This window comes from Diceros bicornis, chromosome 26, assembly GCF_020826845.1.
Source record: "Diceros bicornis minor isolate mBicDic1 chromosome 26, mDicBic1.mat.cur, whole genome shotgun sequence".
NCBI classification, from domain to species: Eukaryota; Metazoa; Chordata; class Mammalia; order Perissodactyla; family Rhinocerotidae; genus Diceros; species Diceros bicornis.
Genome location: NC_080765.1, coordinates 22866765 through 22885975, shown reverse-complemented (window position 1 = coordinate 22885975; position 19211 = coordinate 22866765). Strand labels below are relative to the sequence as shown.

Here is a 19211-nt window from a genome sequence, read left to right as displayed (position 1 = left end):
TGGACTTCATTGTGTGCCATACTGTGCTATACTTGTTCTTTTAGTTTTTGGTTTTTTTTTTAATTTTTATTTATTTATTTCTTCCCGCCAAAGCCCCAGTAGATAGTTGTATGTCATTGCTGCACATCCTTCTAGTTGCTGTGTGTGGGACGCGGCCTCCGCGTGGCCGGAGGAGCGGTGCGTCTGTGCGCGCCCAGGATCTGAACCCGGGGGCCACCAGCAGCGGAGCGCGCGCACCCAACCGCTAAGCCACGGGGCGGGCCCATTGTTCTTTTAGTTTTAATCTGAAAAAAAAAAGAGGGAATATATTCTCTGCCCTTAAGAATGTCACGGTCTGGTGAGAAAGCCAGACATAAACAGATCTAAAATCCAACATGGGAGTCCCCAGAAGATCACATTTGTAAAGGTCTTCCCCTTCCTTTTCTGCCCTCTGCCTGCTATTGTAAATAAAGTTTTATTGGAACACAGCGATGCGTATTTGAATACGAATGCATACAAACAGTCTCAGGCTGTTTTCGTGCTTTGGTGGCAGAGTTGACTAGTTGTGACAGAGACCATATGGCCCACAAAGCCAAGGATGTTTACTATCTGGCCCTTCACAGGAAAAGTTTGCTGACTCCTACCGTAGAGGATCCAGTTTGGTTCTTCACACGGCTCAATATGATAATTACTATAATTGTGTCCATTTTACACCACACAGCTAGTAGGTAGCAGAAACAGGACTCAGCCGAATAAAGTCCACACTCTAGTATGTCATCAAAGACTTGTCTCCACCCTGTCCCTGCCAGTGTGGCCAGCTTCTTGCGCCTGGGGAGTGAGTCTGGGGCGAGGCCTGCCCATTAGGCCGCTGGAAGAATAAACACAGTTTAAAAGACACTGCCCTTGACTACTTTCTCAGCTCCCTCGGGATCTGACCCTGTGGCCGCTCCTCTGTTTCCACGGAGAAGAGGGCTTACAAAGAGCAATATGGTTGGTTGGAAGGAGCTTGGAGCTGTTTACAGAGCACTTTCTATAAGAATAAGAAAGTATCAGTTGTTCTCAGGGCCACTGGACTGACTACTGATGCCCCATGGGATTTTGAACAGCCTGACACTTGTAGACTTAACAATTGCCCTGTAGATATAGCAACTTTGGTTGGAGAATTTCCCTGGGGAAGCAGCTTCCCTCCCCTGCCCCATCCCTCGGTGAGTCTGCTGGTCTCCAGCCTCATCTTTAGACACTCACCCACCCACTCTCATGCCCAGAGGTTTTATACTTGGCTGAATTGGGTCCGTATTATAGTGATTTCCCAGGGTCAAGCCCGATGGCGTAGTGGTTAAGTTCACATGCTCCACTTCGGCGGCCCGGGGTTCGAAGTTTCGGGTCCCAGGCACGGACCTATGCACTGCTTATCAAGCCATGCTGTGGCGGCGTCCCACATATAAAGTAGAGGAAGATAGGCACAGATGTTAACCCAGGGCCAATCTTCTCAGCAAAAAGAGGAGGATTGGCAACAGATATTAGCTCTGGGCTAATCTTCCTCATACACACAAAAAAATGTAATTTTCCATAAAAACTTGGACTTTTCAGTCTCTTGATAAAAGGGTGCTTTAGCCTGACTGGGCCTGCCTTCCTACACAGCCCTGGTCCTCTAGCACTGAACAGTGGCCACCCCCTTGACCTTGGACATGTGATGATGATTTGACCGAATCTTCTGGCTGTTGGTGCCAGTCATCAAGTGCTCACTTCTTGCATTGAGAATACTGGCCTGACCCTCAGGCATCTGAGATTTCAACGCAGCCCAATCCACACCGGAAAGCTGGCCATCTCTCCAACACACCATATTCTTTCCCACCTCCCTGCCTTGCCCTTGCTGTGTTCCCTGCCAGCTGTGCCTTTCTTTCAAGTCACCTCCACACTGTAGATTACAGTGACTGCCGTCACCTGCACAGTTAACTCCTCTGCATCACAGGATCCCATAGCCCCTCATGCTTGGTGCAATATCACAGGTTTTGGGCTCCATGCCTTTCTCTCTCTTTGGAGGTAGAGAACCACTCTTGTTCCTTTGTATGCCCAATGCTTGGCCCAAGGACTGGCACAGGGAGATGCCCATGAGTGTTTGCTGGGTTGACTTTGTAACCAGGAAAGAGATGAACTGATTTGTGCCTTGGTGAATTGCTGGCTGGTCTCCATAAAGCAGACAGAGAAAAGAAAGGCCCTTGTAGGTGAGCCTCCAGGCCAGCCTTCCAGAGACCTCGGCTGGTTTCTCTTTCTCTAGTGGACAAGGATGGTTCCCCCAGACACTGTACTTTGGAGTGGTTCATCCCAGTCCTAGTAACACACCCTGGCCTAGCTACCTTTACTATACCCCACAGCCTCTGTTTTTCTTCTGTTCTCTCTCTACTTTCAGTTAGCATTCCCATCCTCCCCTCATTGCCAATCCCAGTGAAGTCCCTGTCACTCCCACCTCTCCTCATTCTGGAGCCCGATGATGCCTTGACCACCCTTAGCTGGTGGATTCTCTGGTGACAGCCGTGACTTAATCTGTCCTTGACTTAATCTGTCCTTCGGGGACAGGCAAGTTACGGATGAATGCAACACCCAGCAGGACGTTGGAGCACCACAGGTGTCTGGTCACTGACCCCAGGACCCCTTCAGGGACCACAACGCTTTTCTAAACTCTGAGTGAACTTGCAGTGCATTGTGTGTGTGTGTGTGTGTGTGTGTGTGTGTGTGTGTGTGTGTGTTCCTCTTCAAGGAATCCTAGATGAATTAGATACATTTTATGAACCCACCTAAAATCACTGAAGGTTAGAGCTGGAAGGGACTTGACAGATCTAGTCTAGGGTCCCATTTTGGGGACCCTGATATATCTCAGAACTCTGAGGATCCTGTGCAGGGGTCATAAGTTTAGAAGCCTGCCGGGACCAGGGACCATTATGTATAAATGGCTGCAGTGGCCAGGGTTTATTTCATTATGCTGTTTTGTGTCGGGTTCTTTCAACACCTAAATACACTTTGCATACCTGGGAATTTCATAAAGAAATCTGTTATCTACTACTTTCTTGAAGCATGTGGCCTCCTCCATATCTCTGTCGTCTATAAAATAGAGATAATAAATATATTCATCTCCTAGGGTGGTTGTGAGAATTAAATGCATTAATAGACGCACATACGTACATATGTAAGTATGTTACCGCACCAGGTCTGTTTTTGCCCGCTGCCCAGAAAGCCAGTCACCGAGACGACGAGATTGCAGAGAGAGAGGGTTTCATCACAAGGCAGCCCAGTGAGGGAAACGGGAGAACAAGTCTCAAATCCGCCTCGCCTCTCTGAAAATAGGGACTCAGGGATATTTATGGAGAAGGTGTTCTGAAATGATTGGAGGTGAGGAGAGATGAGGTAATTGATGATCTGCGCAAGCGTAGTCAGCCTTCAGGCCTCTTTGTAGGACACACGTTCACAGAATGGCGGCATTAGCATGCCCTGAGGGTGGAGTTCCAACCTCTTGCCATCAAAAGGGCCCAGTTGGTGGCCTCAATCCGGCCTGAAGAGGACAAGGGGTTCAGTTCCTGAAGAAGTAGCTCAAACACCCATTACCATGGTGACCCAGGCTCCAGGGAGATGTCATCTGTAGGAACCTAGTGGGAGTCAGATAGCATATTGCCCAAACAGCACAGTTAACAATGAGTAAGTTTATCATGCAGATTTAAGTCCTCGCCTTCCATTCTGATAAGTTTCTAGGTGAGGCCATCCCCCACTTCTTCCTGGTACAGGGAAGAAGATACCTTTACAAATGGAGATTTTCTTTACAAATGTAAATGTATCCTATAAAGGGTAGCAAGAACTAAGAATGGGCTTAGCCAGACCCACCCAGGTACCCGGAGATATCTATAGTAATGGCCTTTTCTGGGGACAGGCCTCCCATCCCAAACTCCTTTGGTCAGTTAGTGGGGGTGGGGGTCAAAATGTCATTCAGGCAGAGACATGTTTTGAGTTCGCAAATTCCAATCCCCCATAGTTACTAGCTGTTTAATCATCAATGGCTGTTTGCCGGTTTCAAGTACTTACCATGATGATGATGATTCTCACTTTTGCTGGAGTTGTGGACACATGAACCTTCACTTTCATCTTTGCTATGGGCAAAGATCTCTCAGAACTGCTGATAAATGGCAACTTGGACTTGACCTCAGTGGCAGGGAGACAACTGGGGGTAGGGAACCAGAGGGCACCATACCATTTGGCAGGCCACTGCCCTCAGCTCCTGACACCTGTTGCCAGGCGGGAATGCAGGCGCTGTGTTGCCACATCTTTCAGTTTTTCAAAAGAATTCAGAATTCAGGATTTTTAAATGTGAAATCTCTCAAGCTTTAAATGTTGGCTGAAAAAAACCTTTTTTTTTAACATTCGGGAGACCAGACAAACATCTGTGGGCTGGATTCAGCCAGTGAGTGACTTAGGATCTAGTCTGATCACTGTCCTGTATCAGATGTGGAGGCCAAGGCATGGGGAGATAAGCGTCCCTGATGGGCAATCCCGGGGTGGGAGAAGAAGGCCCAGCTCCCTTTCAGTCCAGCACCGCCCCTTCCCCCCACCACCACAAAGCTCCCTCCTAAGGAGCCCAAGCAGTGGGAAGTTCTGCCTCTTGCCTCCTTTGAGATGGAGATTTCATTTTAAGCCTGCAGATGGGATCCGTGAAAAACCAGGGCAAAGGATTAGACTTTTGTTTGCTCCTTGTCTTTGTGTTGGTGCTCACATTGGGAGCCTTCCCCATTCTGGAGAGGAGGGGAAGGAGCAGGGCTTGTGGAGTGGACGAAGGGGTTTGAATTCTGAAGGCTCCTCCTACCAGCTGGGTGACCTCAGGGGAAAGAGTTACTTCATCTCAGTGCCTAGACTCTTACACGGTAAAATGGAGATGAATAGTAGGACCTTCCCGTAGGGCTGCTGTGAGAATCAGATGAATTCATCCTTCTAAAGCCCTCAGAATGTTGCCCAATACTTAATAGGTTCTCAGTAAAAATTAGCTATCAGAGGCAGAAACACATTTTGTCTTTAGGATTCCTGGGGATTGTAGACACCATTTCCCAGGTTTTCCAAGGTAGTTTGGCAAATCATTTTTTAAGGGAGAGGCAAATACTCAAAAGAGTATTTGGATACATACATGCAGACACACGTTTTCACAAATGCACTGTCCTCACTTGTATTCTGTGGGGAGTTGGGATGGGAGGGTGGGGCTGGGTTGGGGTATGGATGGAAATGGTTCTGGAGCTTGTGTGAGGGATACAGAGGTAGACCAAAGTACATTTTAGCCTGGGAAGCATGTTGTCACCCAAGCCACTGATTAGATTACAGAAATGTGGCATTTACTTATCTTCACTATTTCAAATGAAAAAAAAATCAATATTTTCCAGTTGTCTCCAATGGTGTATTAAACTTACTTTGTCATATTTCGTTTCACCATCCCAGAAGGAGCTGGGGGAAGGGGTCAGGAAAGCACATTGTGAGAGAAGATGAAGTCCTTGCAGCAGTTTGTAATCATGCCTCCTGTCCCTTCCAGCATTGTCCATTCAGAAATTTGGTCATTCACTCATTCTTCAATTCCAACATGTCTACTGGTGCCTAGTTCACTCCAGGTACTGCTCCAGGTGTGGAAAATTCCGTGGTAAAAAAGCCAGACAGCAGCCTCTGATTTCATGAAACTGAGATTTAGTGGGCGAGACAGACCACAAACATATCATCAAGAAAAAGTGCTCTGCAGAAGAGTAAAGTAGGGAGGATGGGGGCTAGTCCACTCTGAGGAGGTAGGTCCTTTTAAGCTGAGATCTGATTGATAAGAAGGATCCTGCCTGAGAAGACCAAGGGGATGTGTGAAAGGCATCCAAGGCAGGAAGGAATGTGAGTCCAAGGAGCAGAAGGAAGACTGGGGGGCCGCAAGGGTGTGAGCATGAGCAGGGGGAGAGGGAAACACACTGGCAGGCCAAGCAGGCAAGTGATATAGTCTTCATTTTAGATGGCTGCTGTGGGAAAGGCCCAGTAATAGTGGAGGCAGGAGACCTACCAGGTGCCTATCGAAAAGATGACAAAGATGACAGGGCTCACAGAGGGATGATGCAGGGGAAGGGACAGGTTCCGGATGTTTGGGCACCTGAGTTCAATGGAACTCGCTGAGATCCACGAATAGTCAGCTGTTTCTGGGGGAGGGACCCACTAACTGCTAAGTACCTACTATGGGCAGGGCACTGTTCTAATTGTTTTCCATATACTAACTTAACCCTGACAATTGACTGAAATAGCAGTGGGACTATTAGGATTCCCAAACTGGTAATGAGTGGCTGAGCCAGACCGGCTGACCCAGAACCTACCCTCTTAGCCACTGCACAGTGTGGGAGATCAAGATTTGGCCACCCTGAAATCTCTCTCTTTACCTTGATTGTTTTCTCTGAGGGACATTTGACCTCCCCCACTACCTGCCTAAAGAATTTGACATAGTAACTCCTTCCTGGAACAGATCTTCTATCTGATGGCTGTAATATAATGTAAAATAGATGTTACAATAGAAAAGGCATCAACAAGCCCATCTTATATCTCTCTGGCCACATTCTCTGGATGGCCCTGCAAGGAGTTGCCGGAAGATCATTTATATTTATAAGGGAAATCTCCATTTGTAAAGGTATCTCCCTCTCTGTATAGGGAAGAGGGGGGATGACCTCATTTCTAGAAACTTATCAATGTGGAAGGTGAGGCCTTAAATCTGCATAATAACATTACTCTTGTTTATAGTGCTTTAGTGGTAATCTCCTGTAACTGACACCTCCACCCCCAAATCCTCCTTTGTCTTTAGCTGAACATGGTATTTAAGACGAGAATTTCTGCTATTGTGTTGAGAAACGCAGTGTCCCTACTTTCTCCCATGTATACATGTTATTAAACTTGGTATTATTTTCTCCTGCTAACCTGTCTTGTTAATTATTTGGCCAGCCATAAGAACCTTAAAGAAAAGGGCGGAGGGAGATTCTGCCTCTCTCCCAACAACAGCATTGACCCCAGGCTCTCATTTAATTATGAAGCTGCCAAAGGAATGCATGGCTAAGCATTTGTAAACCAAGCAAATGCTCGTAACAGTGTGCAAGTTATAAATAACCATTTCTAGCTGCCATCTGCTGTTTAGGTTTGGAAAGGAAAAGAGGATCTTAGCATGACTTGTTTATGTCAGGTAATTTGGCAGTAAACTGGGCCCCGGGAATTTGAGTTACATAGAAAATGCAAAGGAAGAGTGACAGGGACATTGTTTCGGGCTTTCAAAAGACAGACTGACTTAAAGGCCCAGAACCAACCTGGAGGCGCATATGGGGAATTGGAACAGGAAAGTGCGTCCCAGCGCCAACCTGGCTTCCAAACAGTCATGCTCTTTGTCTAATAAATTTCTGTTATTATGATGAGATTTCCTTAAAGAGGTCATACCCCCACCCCCAAAAGGGGTCCATGGTGTAGCGATAAAGACATAATGAGAGGAGCGTGAGATTCTGCAGTCTTCTGCTTAGTTACCTATTAGGTTGGAAACTAGAAGCCTGTTTTGTTGGGCCTGTACAGAGCTTTTAAAAAATCTCTTGGGGGCCAACCCAGTGGTGTAGAGGTTAAGGTAGCGTGCTCCACTTCAGTGGCCTGGGGTTCACGGGTTGGGATCCCGGGCATGGACCCATTCACTGCTCATCAAGCCATGCTGTGGTGGTGTTCCATACATAAAGTGGAGGAAGATTAGCACAGATGTTAACTCAGGGACAATCTTCCTCAAGCAAAAAAAGGAAGATTGGCAACAGATGTTAGCTCAGGGACAATCTTCCTCACCAAAAACCACCAAGCAAACAAACAAAAAGCAACACTTAGTTACTTATCAACATTTAAAAATTAGAAGCGTCTCATAAAACTGGACTTCTCTGGGGGCCGGCCCAGTGGTACAAGCGGTAAGTGCGTGCCCTCCACTGCGGCGGCCCGGGGTTCACCGGTTCGGATTCTGGGCGCGCACCAACGCACCTGCTTGGCAAGCCATGCTGTGGCAGCGTCCCATATAAAATGGAGGAAGATGGGCATGGATGTTAGTCCAGGGCCAGTCTTCTTCAGCAAAAAGAGGATGATTGGCAGATGTTAGCTCAGGGCTGATCTTCCTCACAAAAAAAAAAAGCAAAACTGGACTTCTCTGGAAAAATCTAATCCAACAAAACTGAGGTCACCTTCCTGCGTGGAAACCAGCGGCTAGAGCCACATCGTGATTCTCCGTTAGGGTGGCGGGTGCTCTCTAGGCTGCCCTGCCCCACCCTGCCACCTTATTCTGCCTCATGTGTCTTTGCAAAGGCTGTAGGTGGAAGCCAGGATCAAGGTTCAGGAAGCTGGGATGCGGCTGAAGGTGTGTGGGGGTGGGGGTCGTGATGACAGTGGGCTGGGGTGCTCCCATCCCTGGACTTGATGAAGGGCGTGCAGGCAGGCAGGCAGCAGGGTGTAGTGAACACTGGATTAGCAGCCAGACTGGCTGGTTGCTAACCCAAACTCTTCTCCTTCCTTGCTCTGTGTCCTTGGGCAAGTTACTTTGCTTCTCTGAGCCATGTGGCTTTGTTGTTGCACATGATAATGGATCCCAAGAGCTCTGCCCTTGGGAAGAACCTGACAGTGGTAGGTGCTCGGTAAGCAGTAGGAAACCACAATTTCCAGACAACCCATCTGGACAAGTTTCAACTTTCCTTTCCTTTCTCATCTTGTCTAGCCATTTCATAAAAACTTTGCCCTCAAATAAATGAACAGGTCACCAATAGCCTATTGCCTTAGCTAAGAAACTGTCGTTTCAATTTCCAGAAACTATATTTTGTCATCATTTCATTCTTATCTCTCACACATTACACATTGATCTCTTAAAAGAAGGCAGTTTGTCCTCCAAAAATATTGTGTTCTCTTTCTGGCAAGCTTAGGGGTCCCGAGGTTCATGGAGGCTGCTCCATCTCCCTGCAACAGACCATCCCTTCTTGGAACTCCGATGGGAAAGTCTACAGCTTTTCTCATTATATTATATTTTTTAAAAATTTGAATCAGCCTTTTGGACATTTAATGTTTTAAGTTTATTTTAGTTTCTTGAATGGGAAATAGATCCAAATAAATCATTCAAAAATAAAAATGATGTAAAAAGTGTAAATTGAGAAGTCACTCTTATGCGTGTGCCTCTGGCTGGTTAGAACCCAATATGAGTGTATAGAACATAGAACCAATGTGAGTATATATTCTTATGTTTTCTCTTTCTTAGAGAAAAGATTGCATACTACATGTACTTTGTGCCCCTTGACTTTTTTACTTAACGCATGGCTGTCTTATAAGGATAGATAAGCAGCTTGCCCATTCTTTCTTCCAGCTTCATAGTATTCCATTCCATTGTGTGGGTTCACTGTATTTATTCAGCCAGTGCCTACTGATAGACTTATGGGTTATTTATAATATTAGATATTGCAAATTACGATACAGTGAATACCTTGTGCATGCGTTTGTTTCCTGTTTGTGGAGGTGTTGCTTCATGGTAGATTCCAACAAGTGATAGTGCTAGCCCAAAGGGAAAATACATTTGTACTTTTGATGATATTGCCAAAATACCTTCCAAAGGGGCTGTGTCATTTTGTCCTCCTCCCAGGAATGCTCAAAAGTGCCTGCTTCCCCGCTCTTGCCAACAGTATACTGTCAGACCTCTGGATTTTTGCGAGTCTGATAGGTGAGATTAAGTGGTAGCTCAACGGGGTATTTGTCATTTAAATTAAATTACGTAGATAATAAAATGAGAGCGAGCCCTCGTGTTTGGACAACAGAAGAAGTAAGCTCATTTTAGTCACCTAGTGGAAGCACCATCACCCAGTGGGGAGAAACACGTTCTTTGTTCAAAAGTCCTTTGTGGGGCCGGCCCCGTCGCTTAGCGGTTAAGTGCGCGCGCTCCGCTGCTGGCGCCCCGGGTTCGGATCCCAGTCGCGCACCGACGCACCGCTTCTCCGGCCATGCTGAGGCCGCATCCCACATACAGCAACTAGAAGGATGTGCAGCTATGACATACAACTATCTACTGGGGCTTTGAGGGGGTGGGGAAGGAGGAGGATTGGCAATCTCAGAGCCGGTCTTCCTCAGCAAAAAGAGGAGGATTAGCACGAATGTTAGCTCAGGGCTGATCTTCCTCACACACACACAAAAAAAAGTCCTTTGTGATGGGGAGGTCCCTGCACAGGCCCTCTTTGCCTGCAGGATTTCCACTGAGTCACTTTTGTTCCCCAAAGTCCAACCCTGCCTGCCAAGGCTGAGCATTTTACCCGAGGAGATGGCAGTGAGTGTCCAATGCCGAGTCTGCCTTTCCACATTTGGCATTGTATGGCGTTTATCCAGCTAGGAGGGAGCTCCATTTTCCTTGACTCTTGAGGAATTATTTTCTTCTAATTCCCTCCTTAATTGCTCTAGGAGTCCAAACTACATTAAAAAGCTACATCACAGAAAGAATTCTTTAAATCAAACTCCCTCTCCAGCACATTCTGGCCTCTTGTCTTTAACTACCTGACTGAGGGGCGGTGTAGCCTAGTGGTTAGGAATGCAGGCTCTGGAGCCAAACTGCCCAGATTCCAATCAAGGCTCTTCTACTTGCTAGCTGTGTGATATTGGGCAAATTTCCTAACCTCTGAGTCTCAGTGCCCTCCTCTGACAAGTGGGATAATAACAGTACCTGTTTTGTGACTAAATGAGTTGATAATTGTGTAGTTGGCCTGGAGCTCAGTGACTGGCACCATCACGCTAATGGTGATGACGATAATGATGGTGGTGGTGATGGTGATGATGATGATGGTGGTGGTGGTGAAGACAGCGATGCTGATGCTGGTGATGGTGATGATTATAATGATGGTGGTGGTGAGGACGGTGATGATGCTGGTGATGGTGATGATGATGGTGGTGGTGATGATGATGATGATGATAATGATGGTGGTGGTGAGGACAGCTATGCTGGTGATGGTGATAATGATAGTGATGATGGTGATTAGGAGCACACTGAGCCCTACCACTTACAAGCTACATTTTTGTGACCTTGAGCAAGCAACTCAATCACTCACCCTGTTTGTTTCTCGTTTCTTCATTGGTTTGTACCAATGAGAATAGTACTATCCATCTAAAGCAAATGTCAGCAAAGTACATCCTGCGGGCCTAATCTGGCCTGCTGCCTGTTTGTTTTTGTGAATAAAGTTTAATTGGAACACAGCCACACCCATTTATTTACATATTGTCTGTGGCTGCTTTCACGCTACAATGGCAGAGTTGAGTAGTTTGACCAGAGACCTTATGGTCTTTTTTTTCTTTTTTTCTCTTTTTGGTGAGGAAGAGTTGCCCTGAGCTAACATCTGTTGCCAATCTTCCTCTTTTTGCTTGAGGAAGATTGTCGCTGAGCTAACATCTGTGCCCATCTTCCTCTGTTTTGCATGTGGGATGCTGCCACAGCATGCCTTGATGAGCGGTGCGTAGGTCCAAGCCCAGGATCCGAACCTGCGAACCCCAGGCCACCGAAGTGGAGTGCGCCAACTTAACCACTATGCCACGAGGCTGGCCCCGACATTATGGTCTTGTGACCTTATGAACTATAAAGTAAAAAATATTTACTATCGGCCCCTTTACAGAAAAAGTTTACTGACCCCTAATCTAAAGGAGTGGTTGTGAGGATGCAGGAGATGAAGCCTGTGCACAGAACTTGGCACATAGGAGGTGTCCAGTACAGTGAAGTTGTATCAACCAAGCATCTAACTTTCGTGAAGTTGGTCCCCGGCTCTTGCCCCCACCCCCATCACTCTCCTCCTACCCCAAGAGGAAAAATAGAGTAATTACAATATGAATAGTTTAATTAGAAATACCATAAAATTATGTTTTGCATATGTATTTTTATCGTCTACCATACATTTCCATATGCACCGAGTATTACACATGCATATTAGTCTACAGCAATGGATATAAAAAGCTGTGTCCTATAGACTGTACTTTACAGGCGGTTTAAGACTCTTTTTCAAGGGTAATTTTAACACTGATTTTCCCTTCTCTGATGACTTCAGAAGCTAACATCCAAGGAAGATGCAACTCCCTCCTAAATGATAGCGATGAATATTATTATCTGCATCTAGAGCAAAGTAAAAGTGAAGTGTCAGAATCTTCTAACCGTTGAAAATAAATCCCAAGTACAGATAAAATCTCTCTGAAATCATAAGTGGGAGAATAGTATTATATTTGCAAAAAGTCAGTGCATTCACTTTTTTTTTTCTTTTCCCCAGGCACACATCTGTTTTACAAAGTGAAGTACACACGAATCATTTACATTTGGCCTTATTTATTGTTTCATGGCTGAAGCTGGCAGGTCACCTTGCAAAATGCAGAGGAACACCCCCTTAATTTTGCAAGCAGCGTATATTGATATTAATGTTACCTTCCTCCACCTCCCCGAGTTGTTGTGAGAATAAAATGAGGTGTAGGTGGGAAGATACTCAGAGATGCTAAGTGCAGTAGACAGGCGCAGTGTAATCTGGTTCCTTCCGTCCTTGGCGAGAAGGAGCTGTCTCCACATCGAGCTACCTGGAGGAGAGAGGGCCTCAGTGGTGTGAGGACGGGGGCGTTGATAACAAAGCACATAATTAGAGCGAATTATCTTCTTTGGGAAATAAGCAAATTATTTTCCAATTTAATGAATAAGAAGCTTCTAATTAACTCCAGTAGGGAGATTTGCTTTCATATTTTAATAGTTTAGCTCTGTGTTCTTTGTATTAATATTTTGTTTTTATGTCCCACTCTTATGTGTTCTTTTTTACTGTTCTTTATTGGTGTAACAGAATTTTAGAGATGAAAAGCAAACCCAGAGGTGATTCAGCCTAACTCTCATAAAGAAAAAAAATAGGAAGAAAATATGGCGCGGAGAGATCCTGTTGGATCCTGTGACTTATCCAAGGTCCTACAGCGGGTCAGCTGTCCATTGGACCGAATCCCCAGGGGTTGTCTGACCAGCACAGGGAGGGCCTCAGCCAGACGCGGGTCTGCCATGTTCACCCCTGACTAGCCCTGCTTCCCTCCTGCTCCTGCCCTTGCCCTGAGCCCTGCTGGGCCCTGCTGGCATCTTACTTGCCTCAGTGCTGCTTCCACTTCTAGAACACCGTGGTCTGTCAGCACCTCTGGCCTCCAACCTGCTCTGTCCCCTTCCTGCCCCAGGCCCATCTCCTAGCTCCCGTCTCTGCGTTACATGGCCTCCTACCTGGCATGTCATCCTCTCCGGCTGGCCTTTAGAGCCAATTCTCAGTCCCTCGACTGACAGCCAGAGCAGGTGTGGACAAGGGTTTGTGGGAGCCGTCCACCTTAGCTCCTGCCCGAGAGCATCAGGGGGCAGGAGGTCGGGATAAAATTGGCCCAACAATCCAGATCACCTGATCCCTAAATCCTGGGCTCTTTTTTTTTTTAATTAGTAAACTTTATTTTTTAGAGCCCTTTTAGGTTTATAGCAAAATTGAGTAGAAGGTACAGAGAGTTCTCATGTGCCCCCTGTCCCCACACATATACAGCCTCCCCCACCGTCAACATCCTGCACCATGGTGGTACATTTTCCTGGGCTTTTTTTCACCGTTAAATCCTAACTTCTTTGTCTAAAGGCAAAAAAAAAAAAGAAAGAAAACACACACACACACATATGCAGTAGTCTGTCTAAGTGGGTGTCTGTGGAACACAAAGATAGGCCTGCAGCCAGTTTCAGATCAGTTTATTCTGTCTTGACATTCTCTGTTAGTCTGTCCCCAAGGCAGATGGCTGGTGGCTGCTCACAGCATCAGAGCTCACACAGGGAGACAGCCCTGCTCTGGACCTCTATCCTCTCTGTCTCTCAGAATCAGTTCCAAGTTCCTGGGGCTGGGATGCTGACTGGTTGTGGTTGGGTCAGGGGCCCATCCCCAGTGCAGCATACTGAGGTTTGGGGTATGGGGTCATGTACAGTCATGGCTGCCAGGGGACCCATCCTGGGGAAGGGGAGGAAAGAAAGAGAGAAAGGGGCAGTTTAGGGTGTCATTACGAGCTGAGCAGATAACCCAAAAGAGGTTTACAATACCATGATACTGTATAATCCAGGTCTCCTACAAATTCTCCAGCTGCCTCTTTTCTAAATCCTTTTATGTATTGGCCCCACAGTTTGGCCGTTGCCAGAGGTTCATCTTTGGGCCTTTGCTCTTCCCCTTATTCTCACTTTCTTGGAAAGAGCATCATCCCTTGACTTAAGCTTTATCACCAGCTGTGGGCCCCCTGCACCCCACTCATGTATAGACCCAGTGGAAGCAACCACATCCAGAGACAAATCTCTTTCCTCTGAAACTCGGTCCCCATCCCTTTCTTGCCTATCAAGAAGTCGTCACTAAGCCTTGTTTCTCCTGCTTTCAGAGTGCTCTTGGCTGATGGAACATGAGGTTGTGGCATTCTCACGATTGCCACCTGAGGGTGAAGTCCGACAGTTTGTGAGACACATTGATAGTGTTCAGGGACTCACATTTTATATTTTAAAACCAAGGCAATCCATTAATTTTCCATCAAAGAATCCTTTTATAATGGACATTTCCATAAAAGTTGTGAAAACTCTATTTGGAACAGCATATTTAAACGTTATGATGTCGATCTGTTGAATTTATACATACCTTCAAATGTTAGTCTTCTAGTTTTCCGAAAAAAGCAACAATTCTCTCTGAAACTGCCCATTATGTGAAATGCGAGTGATTACCACTAATTCACATCTGTACCATCACCTGTGTGGCAAGTTTGGGGTTTGATGCAACGCACTGGTATGCACTCATCAAAGGTTATGTGTATGCGCACGGTGGAAGTCATTTTTGTGGAAGGCATTTTATATAATTCCAAACAATTTAATAAAAATGTAGTTCGACTGGGAAAACTACAGTCTGTCAGCCCTTGCAGAGTGCAGATAATGTTCCAGATTAAAGAGCTGAGGCTTGCTTCATTATAGTCAAATAACGTGAGTGTGTGAATTACCATTTTCTTGCCATTGGTCTATTTCAAGAGTATGCCATTTTCCTATTATACTAATAGGCTACGTTTTCTTAAAATCATTTGATTATGATGAGTCCCATCTATTCGGTTTGCAAATAAAAAGCTTTTGCGGTGATGAACTAGCTGTTTTAAAACAGCCTTAATCTCTGATTCTGCTTTTGAACTGCTACAGGTCAGACTCTGCGAAAGGCTGAGAGGAGCCGGTCTTGCTCACGGGACAAATATGAGGTAAATGTGTCACTGGTGAGGGCTGGTGGGAGGCAACTCTATTTGAAGGGACCCCGAGGGAGCAGGCTGGTGAGTCAGTCTTCCTGGATCTCCTGCTCTTTTCTCTCTGAGTCCCAAGCTTGAATCCCTGACCAAATGATAGCTGGCAACTAGGGTTATCAACCCACTGTCACTGGTAGTAATAATCACTTACTGAGTGTATCAGTCAGTTTTGTCTGTGTAACAAATCACCCTGAATTTTAGTGACTTAAAATAACAACCACGCGTTTCACTCATGATTTTGTGGGTCAGCAGTTTGGTCCAGGTTTCCCTGGGCAGCTCTGCTGATGGGCCAGGCTCTGCGGATCTCAGCTGGCCTTCACTTATGTGTTTGCAGGTAACTGCTGTGTCACCTAGGGACCGGCTGAGTATCAGTTAGAGTGCTTTAGTTCTCCTCCAGTGTTCTCCCATCCTCTAGTAAGCCAGCTAGTCTTATTCCCATGGTGGTTCAGGGGTTCAAGAGTATGAGAGTGGAAGCTGCAGGACCTCTTGAGCCTTAGGCTCAGAACTGGCATGGGGTCACTTCTGCCACTTTCTTTTTCTTTTTTTTTTTTTTGTGAGGAAGACCAGCCCTGAGCTAATATCCGATGCCAATCTTCCTCTTGTTGTTGAGGAAGACTGGCCCTGGGCTAACATCCGTGCCTATCTTCCTCTACTTTATATGGGACGCTGGCACAGCATGGCTTGACAAGCAGTGCGTTGGTGCGCACCTGGGATCCGAACCTGTGAACCCTGGGCCACCAAAGCAGAGCAGGCAAACTTAACTGCTGTGCCACCGGGCCAGCCCCTGCCATTTTCTATTCTTCAAAGCAAGTCACAAAGTCAGCCCAGACTCAAGGGGTGGGAAATAGGCCTCACCTCTTGATGGGAAATCTACAAAATATTGTGGCCATTCTTGAAACCTACCACACTGAACCCATCTGCTATCTGTGCCAGGTACCAGGGCCAGGACTAAGGGACCAGTGAGGCACAGTCCTGATCTCAGGGTATGCACAGGATAGTTGGAGGGATGTGCAACAAGATTATTACAATACAGTGTGAGAAGTGCCAATACAGTGTGAGAAGGACAAAGAAAGTAGAATTTCAGTAGAGAAAAGGGGGCACCTGACTCTGCCAGTGGTATCAAGAAAGGCTTTGCAGAAAAGCTGACGTGCAGGCTGCCTCTAGAAGGCTGAGTAGGAGTTTTCCAGGCCAAGTAAACAGCATGGTCAAAGTCAGAGAGACATGAATAAGGGAACCTGCAAGATCATCGAGCCTGAGGTGGGAAGGGGTAGCAAGGACCCACAGGTTACTGCAGGGAGGTCTCAAGCTCATGAGAGTTTAAATCTGAGTCTTATTTAGTGGCAGATGGGTGCAAGGGTGTGAAGGTGTGTAGTTCATCATGAATATCAGCCAATCCTGAAATTCATCAACACTTCTATACTAACACTCTTGATTGTAAAGTGACATAGTTCTAGTGAGGAAAGGGAATTAGCTGGGTCCAGGGGCTCAAAAATGGCCACAAGACTTGGTCTTTCTCTTTCCATCTTTGGCTCTGCTTCCTCTGTGTTGGCCTCTCCTGCAGCAAGCTCTGAGGGGTTAGGTGGGGGCTGGACTGCAAAGGGCCTCGTGTGCTTTGCTGTGACTTTCGTCCTCTCCCCTGTTGTCTCCTTTCTCAGTTGTAGCCACAACAGCCACTGTGGGTTTTCTTCTTATTCGTCGACTTACCTGGGATGAGGGCTGGAGATGACTTAGGAACTTTGATGCTGCTGAAAGGATCTAAATGTCAGCCCCAGTGGGCAATCTAGAAGCTGAGCTCGGGTGGGTTTTCCCATTCCTTTCTGGCAGGGACATTTTTCTAGAGGCAGCAGCAGGTGTGCCTGTTTCCCCACAAAGTCCTTCCCGAGACCTGGGGCGGAGGAGCCAGAAGGGGAGTGAGCACAGGCCTGCAGGTGCCTGGCCTCCCTCGATCAAGTGACCAAGCGTGGAGACCAGCCCCCCTAAGCCAGGAATGAGCTGTTTAAACATAATCGAGACCTTTGGTCACAGACTAACAGCATCCCCCTGGTCCACATGAAGAAATTGGGAATCTATGGAGCAGGGAGGCAGGTAACTGGTTGAGATCCTTTCCTTCTCTCTCTCTCTCCTTGGCAACCTGGCTCCCCTAACTGCTGCCTTCCTGGCTACTGCCATCATGCCAGTCGCCTGAGAACATTTCAGATCACTCCTCTTCTGAAAAGTGCTTGAAGTGAGAAAAAACAGAGTGGGCTTGTTTATTACAATATCCAAGGTTAACCCTGAAAGATGTTTAAGATGGTTTCAGGCCCTCTGAAAAAGAGGGTGCTGACTCTCTTAACAGGGCTTTTGTTTGGTTAGAAAAACAAGAGACAGAAACTAATAGCAAGCTGCCAGGTTGCTCATCTTGATGTATTATAACGTGCCTCTTCCGTGTACCTCCTCTTTCTGCCTCCCTCCCCACCTCGCCTGCGAAATCTGTGCTTCCTAACACCCTGTGCCTTACACAGGATGCCAGGTATAGATCAAGCTGTATCCCTATGTCCCCATGAAAGGCAAGGAAAAGACAAGCTGGTTAGAACAAAGAGATGGGGACACGCATCATGTTCGTGGTTATGTGGGCCAGCTCACAACTTGGCAGGTGCGTGGTTTCCAACCTGGGTTGGGATTAGGTACTTTGTGTGGCCGTGGGCCCACACGGCAAAGGGAGGAGGGGAGGCTGTTCTCAATGAGCTTGCCAGGCCACATTCAGCCCAAAGCTGTGTTTTATTTGGCCCATAGCCTATTACAATTTTTAAAAATTAGGTGTCCACATTTAAAAATTGAGAGATTCCACATAAAAATGCAGACTTCTGGCTTTATTGGAAAAAATGGACAATGACAACACCAAGTGCTCATTCCTATTAGGCAACAATGGGCACTGGCTGTTGTGGAGGATGGCTGTCCCCTTCCGATGGGGCCTCCAGTCTGCCATCCCTGCCCCCCCAACAGCGCACAGGTGTTGGCCACTGGGCTGTATTGGGCCCTGTGCCGAGTGCTTTATGTCCGTGGTTCACAGACGTTGCTGCACATTAGAATCACCTGGGAGCTTTTAAATACCCCCGATGGCCAGGCCTCTTTCCCAGCCAGTTAAATCAGAATCTCTGGGGATGTGACCCAGGCATCAGAATTTTTTGATCTCCCGAGGGGTTCCAACGTGCAGCCACAGACGACAACCAGTTCTTTACACGTATTAAAGTGGCTCTCCACCCCCGTGCTTCCCTGCACACTACATGCCCGTCCAGCCCCAAGGACGCCTCCATTCTCAAGCCCTCTCACAGACACAAACAGGCACAAATCACGGGAGAGAATGACGGGCTTCATAGAGGAGACCCAGATACAGCCCCCGGGGGGCCAGAAGATGGAGAGAAGACTTCCTGGAAGAGGCTGCTTGAAACAGGGCTTTGGAAGGGTTATCACTTCTGAAAAATGTGTCTTGGATGGTTGGCTTGAAGTTGGTAGACACTTTTGGTTTAGCTGGTAAAAAACGTTCTCAGTCTCATCTCTAACAAATATTCATGGTTCCTGCCTGTGGAGGTTATATAGTGTTTATGGGCCTTGGTCATGAATTATTAATAATTTTGAAATTGTGGTCATTGTAGTTTACTCAAAAATCATTAGGAAGTAAATTTATCATACAGTGTTTAAAAAAAAAGGCAACCACCCAGACTAGGGAAACTAAAGAAAAAATAAACAAGTGGGACTTTATCAGATTAAAGAGCTTCTACAAGGGGCCGGCCCCGTGGCTTAGCGGTTAAGTGTGCGCGCTCCGCTGCTGGCGGCCAGGGTTCGGACCCCGGGCGCGCACCGGCGCACCGCTTCTCTGGCCATGCTGAGGCCGCATCCCACATACAGCAACTAGAAGG

General features: G+C 46.8%; 1 protein-coding gene across 3 annotated transcripts in view; it reads left to right on the top strand.

Annotated features, from left to right (window-relative positions):
* KATNIP (katanin interacting protein) overlaps nucleotides 1-19211 on the top strand; it is a 187029-nt gene that overhangs the window by 5383 nt on the left and 162435 nt on the right. For all 3 annotated transcript variants that reach the window (XM_058569798.1, XM_058569799.1, XM_058569800.1), the window contains exon 2: nucleotides 15218-15273. In XM_058569798.1, coding sequence (XP_058425781.1) covers nucleotides 15218-15273 — 56 coding nt within the window. The remainder of the gene's footprint in view (nucleotides 1-15217; nucleotides 15274-19211) is intronic.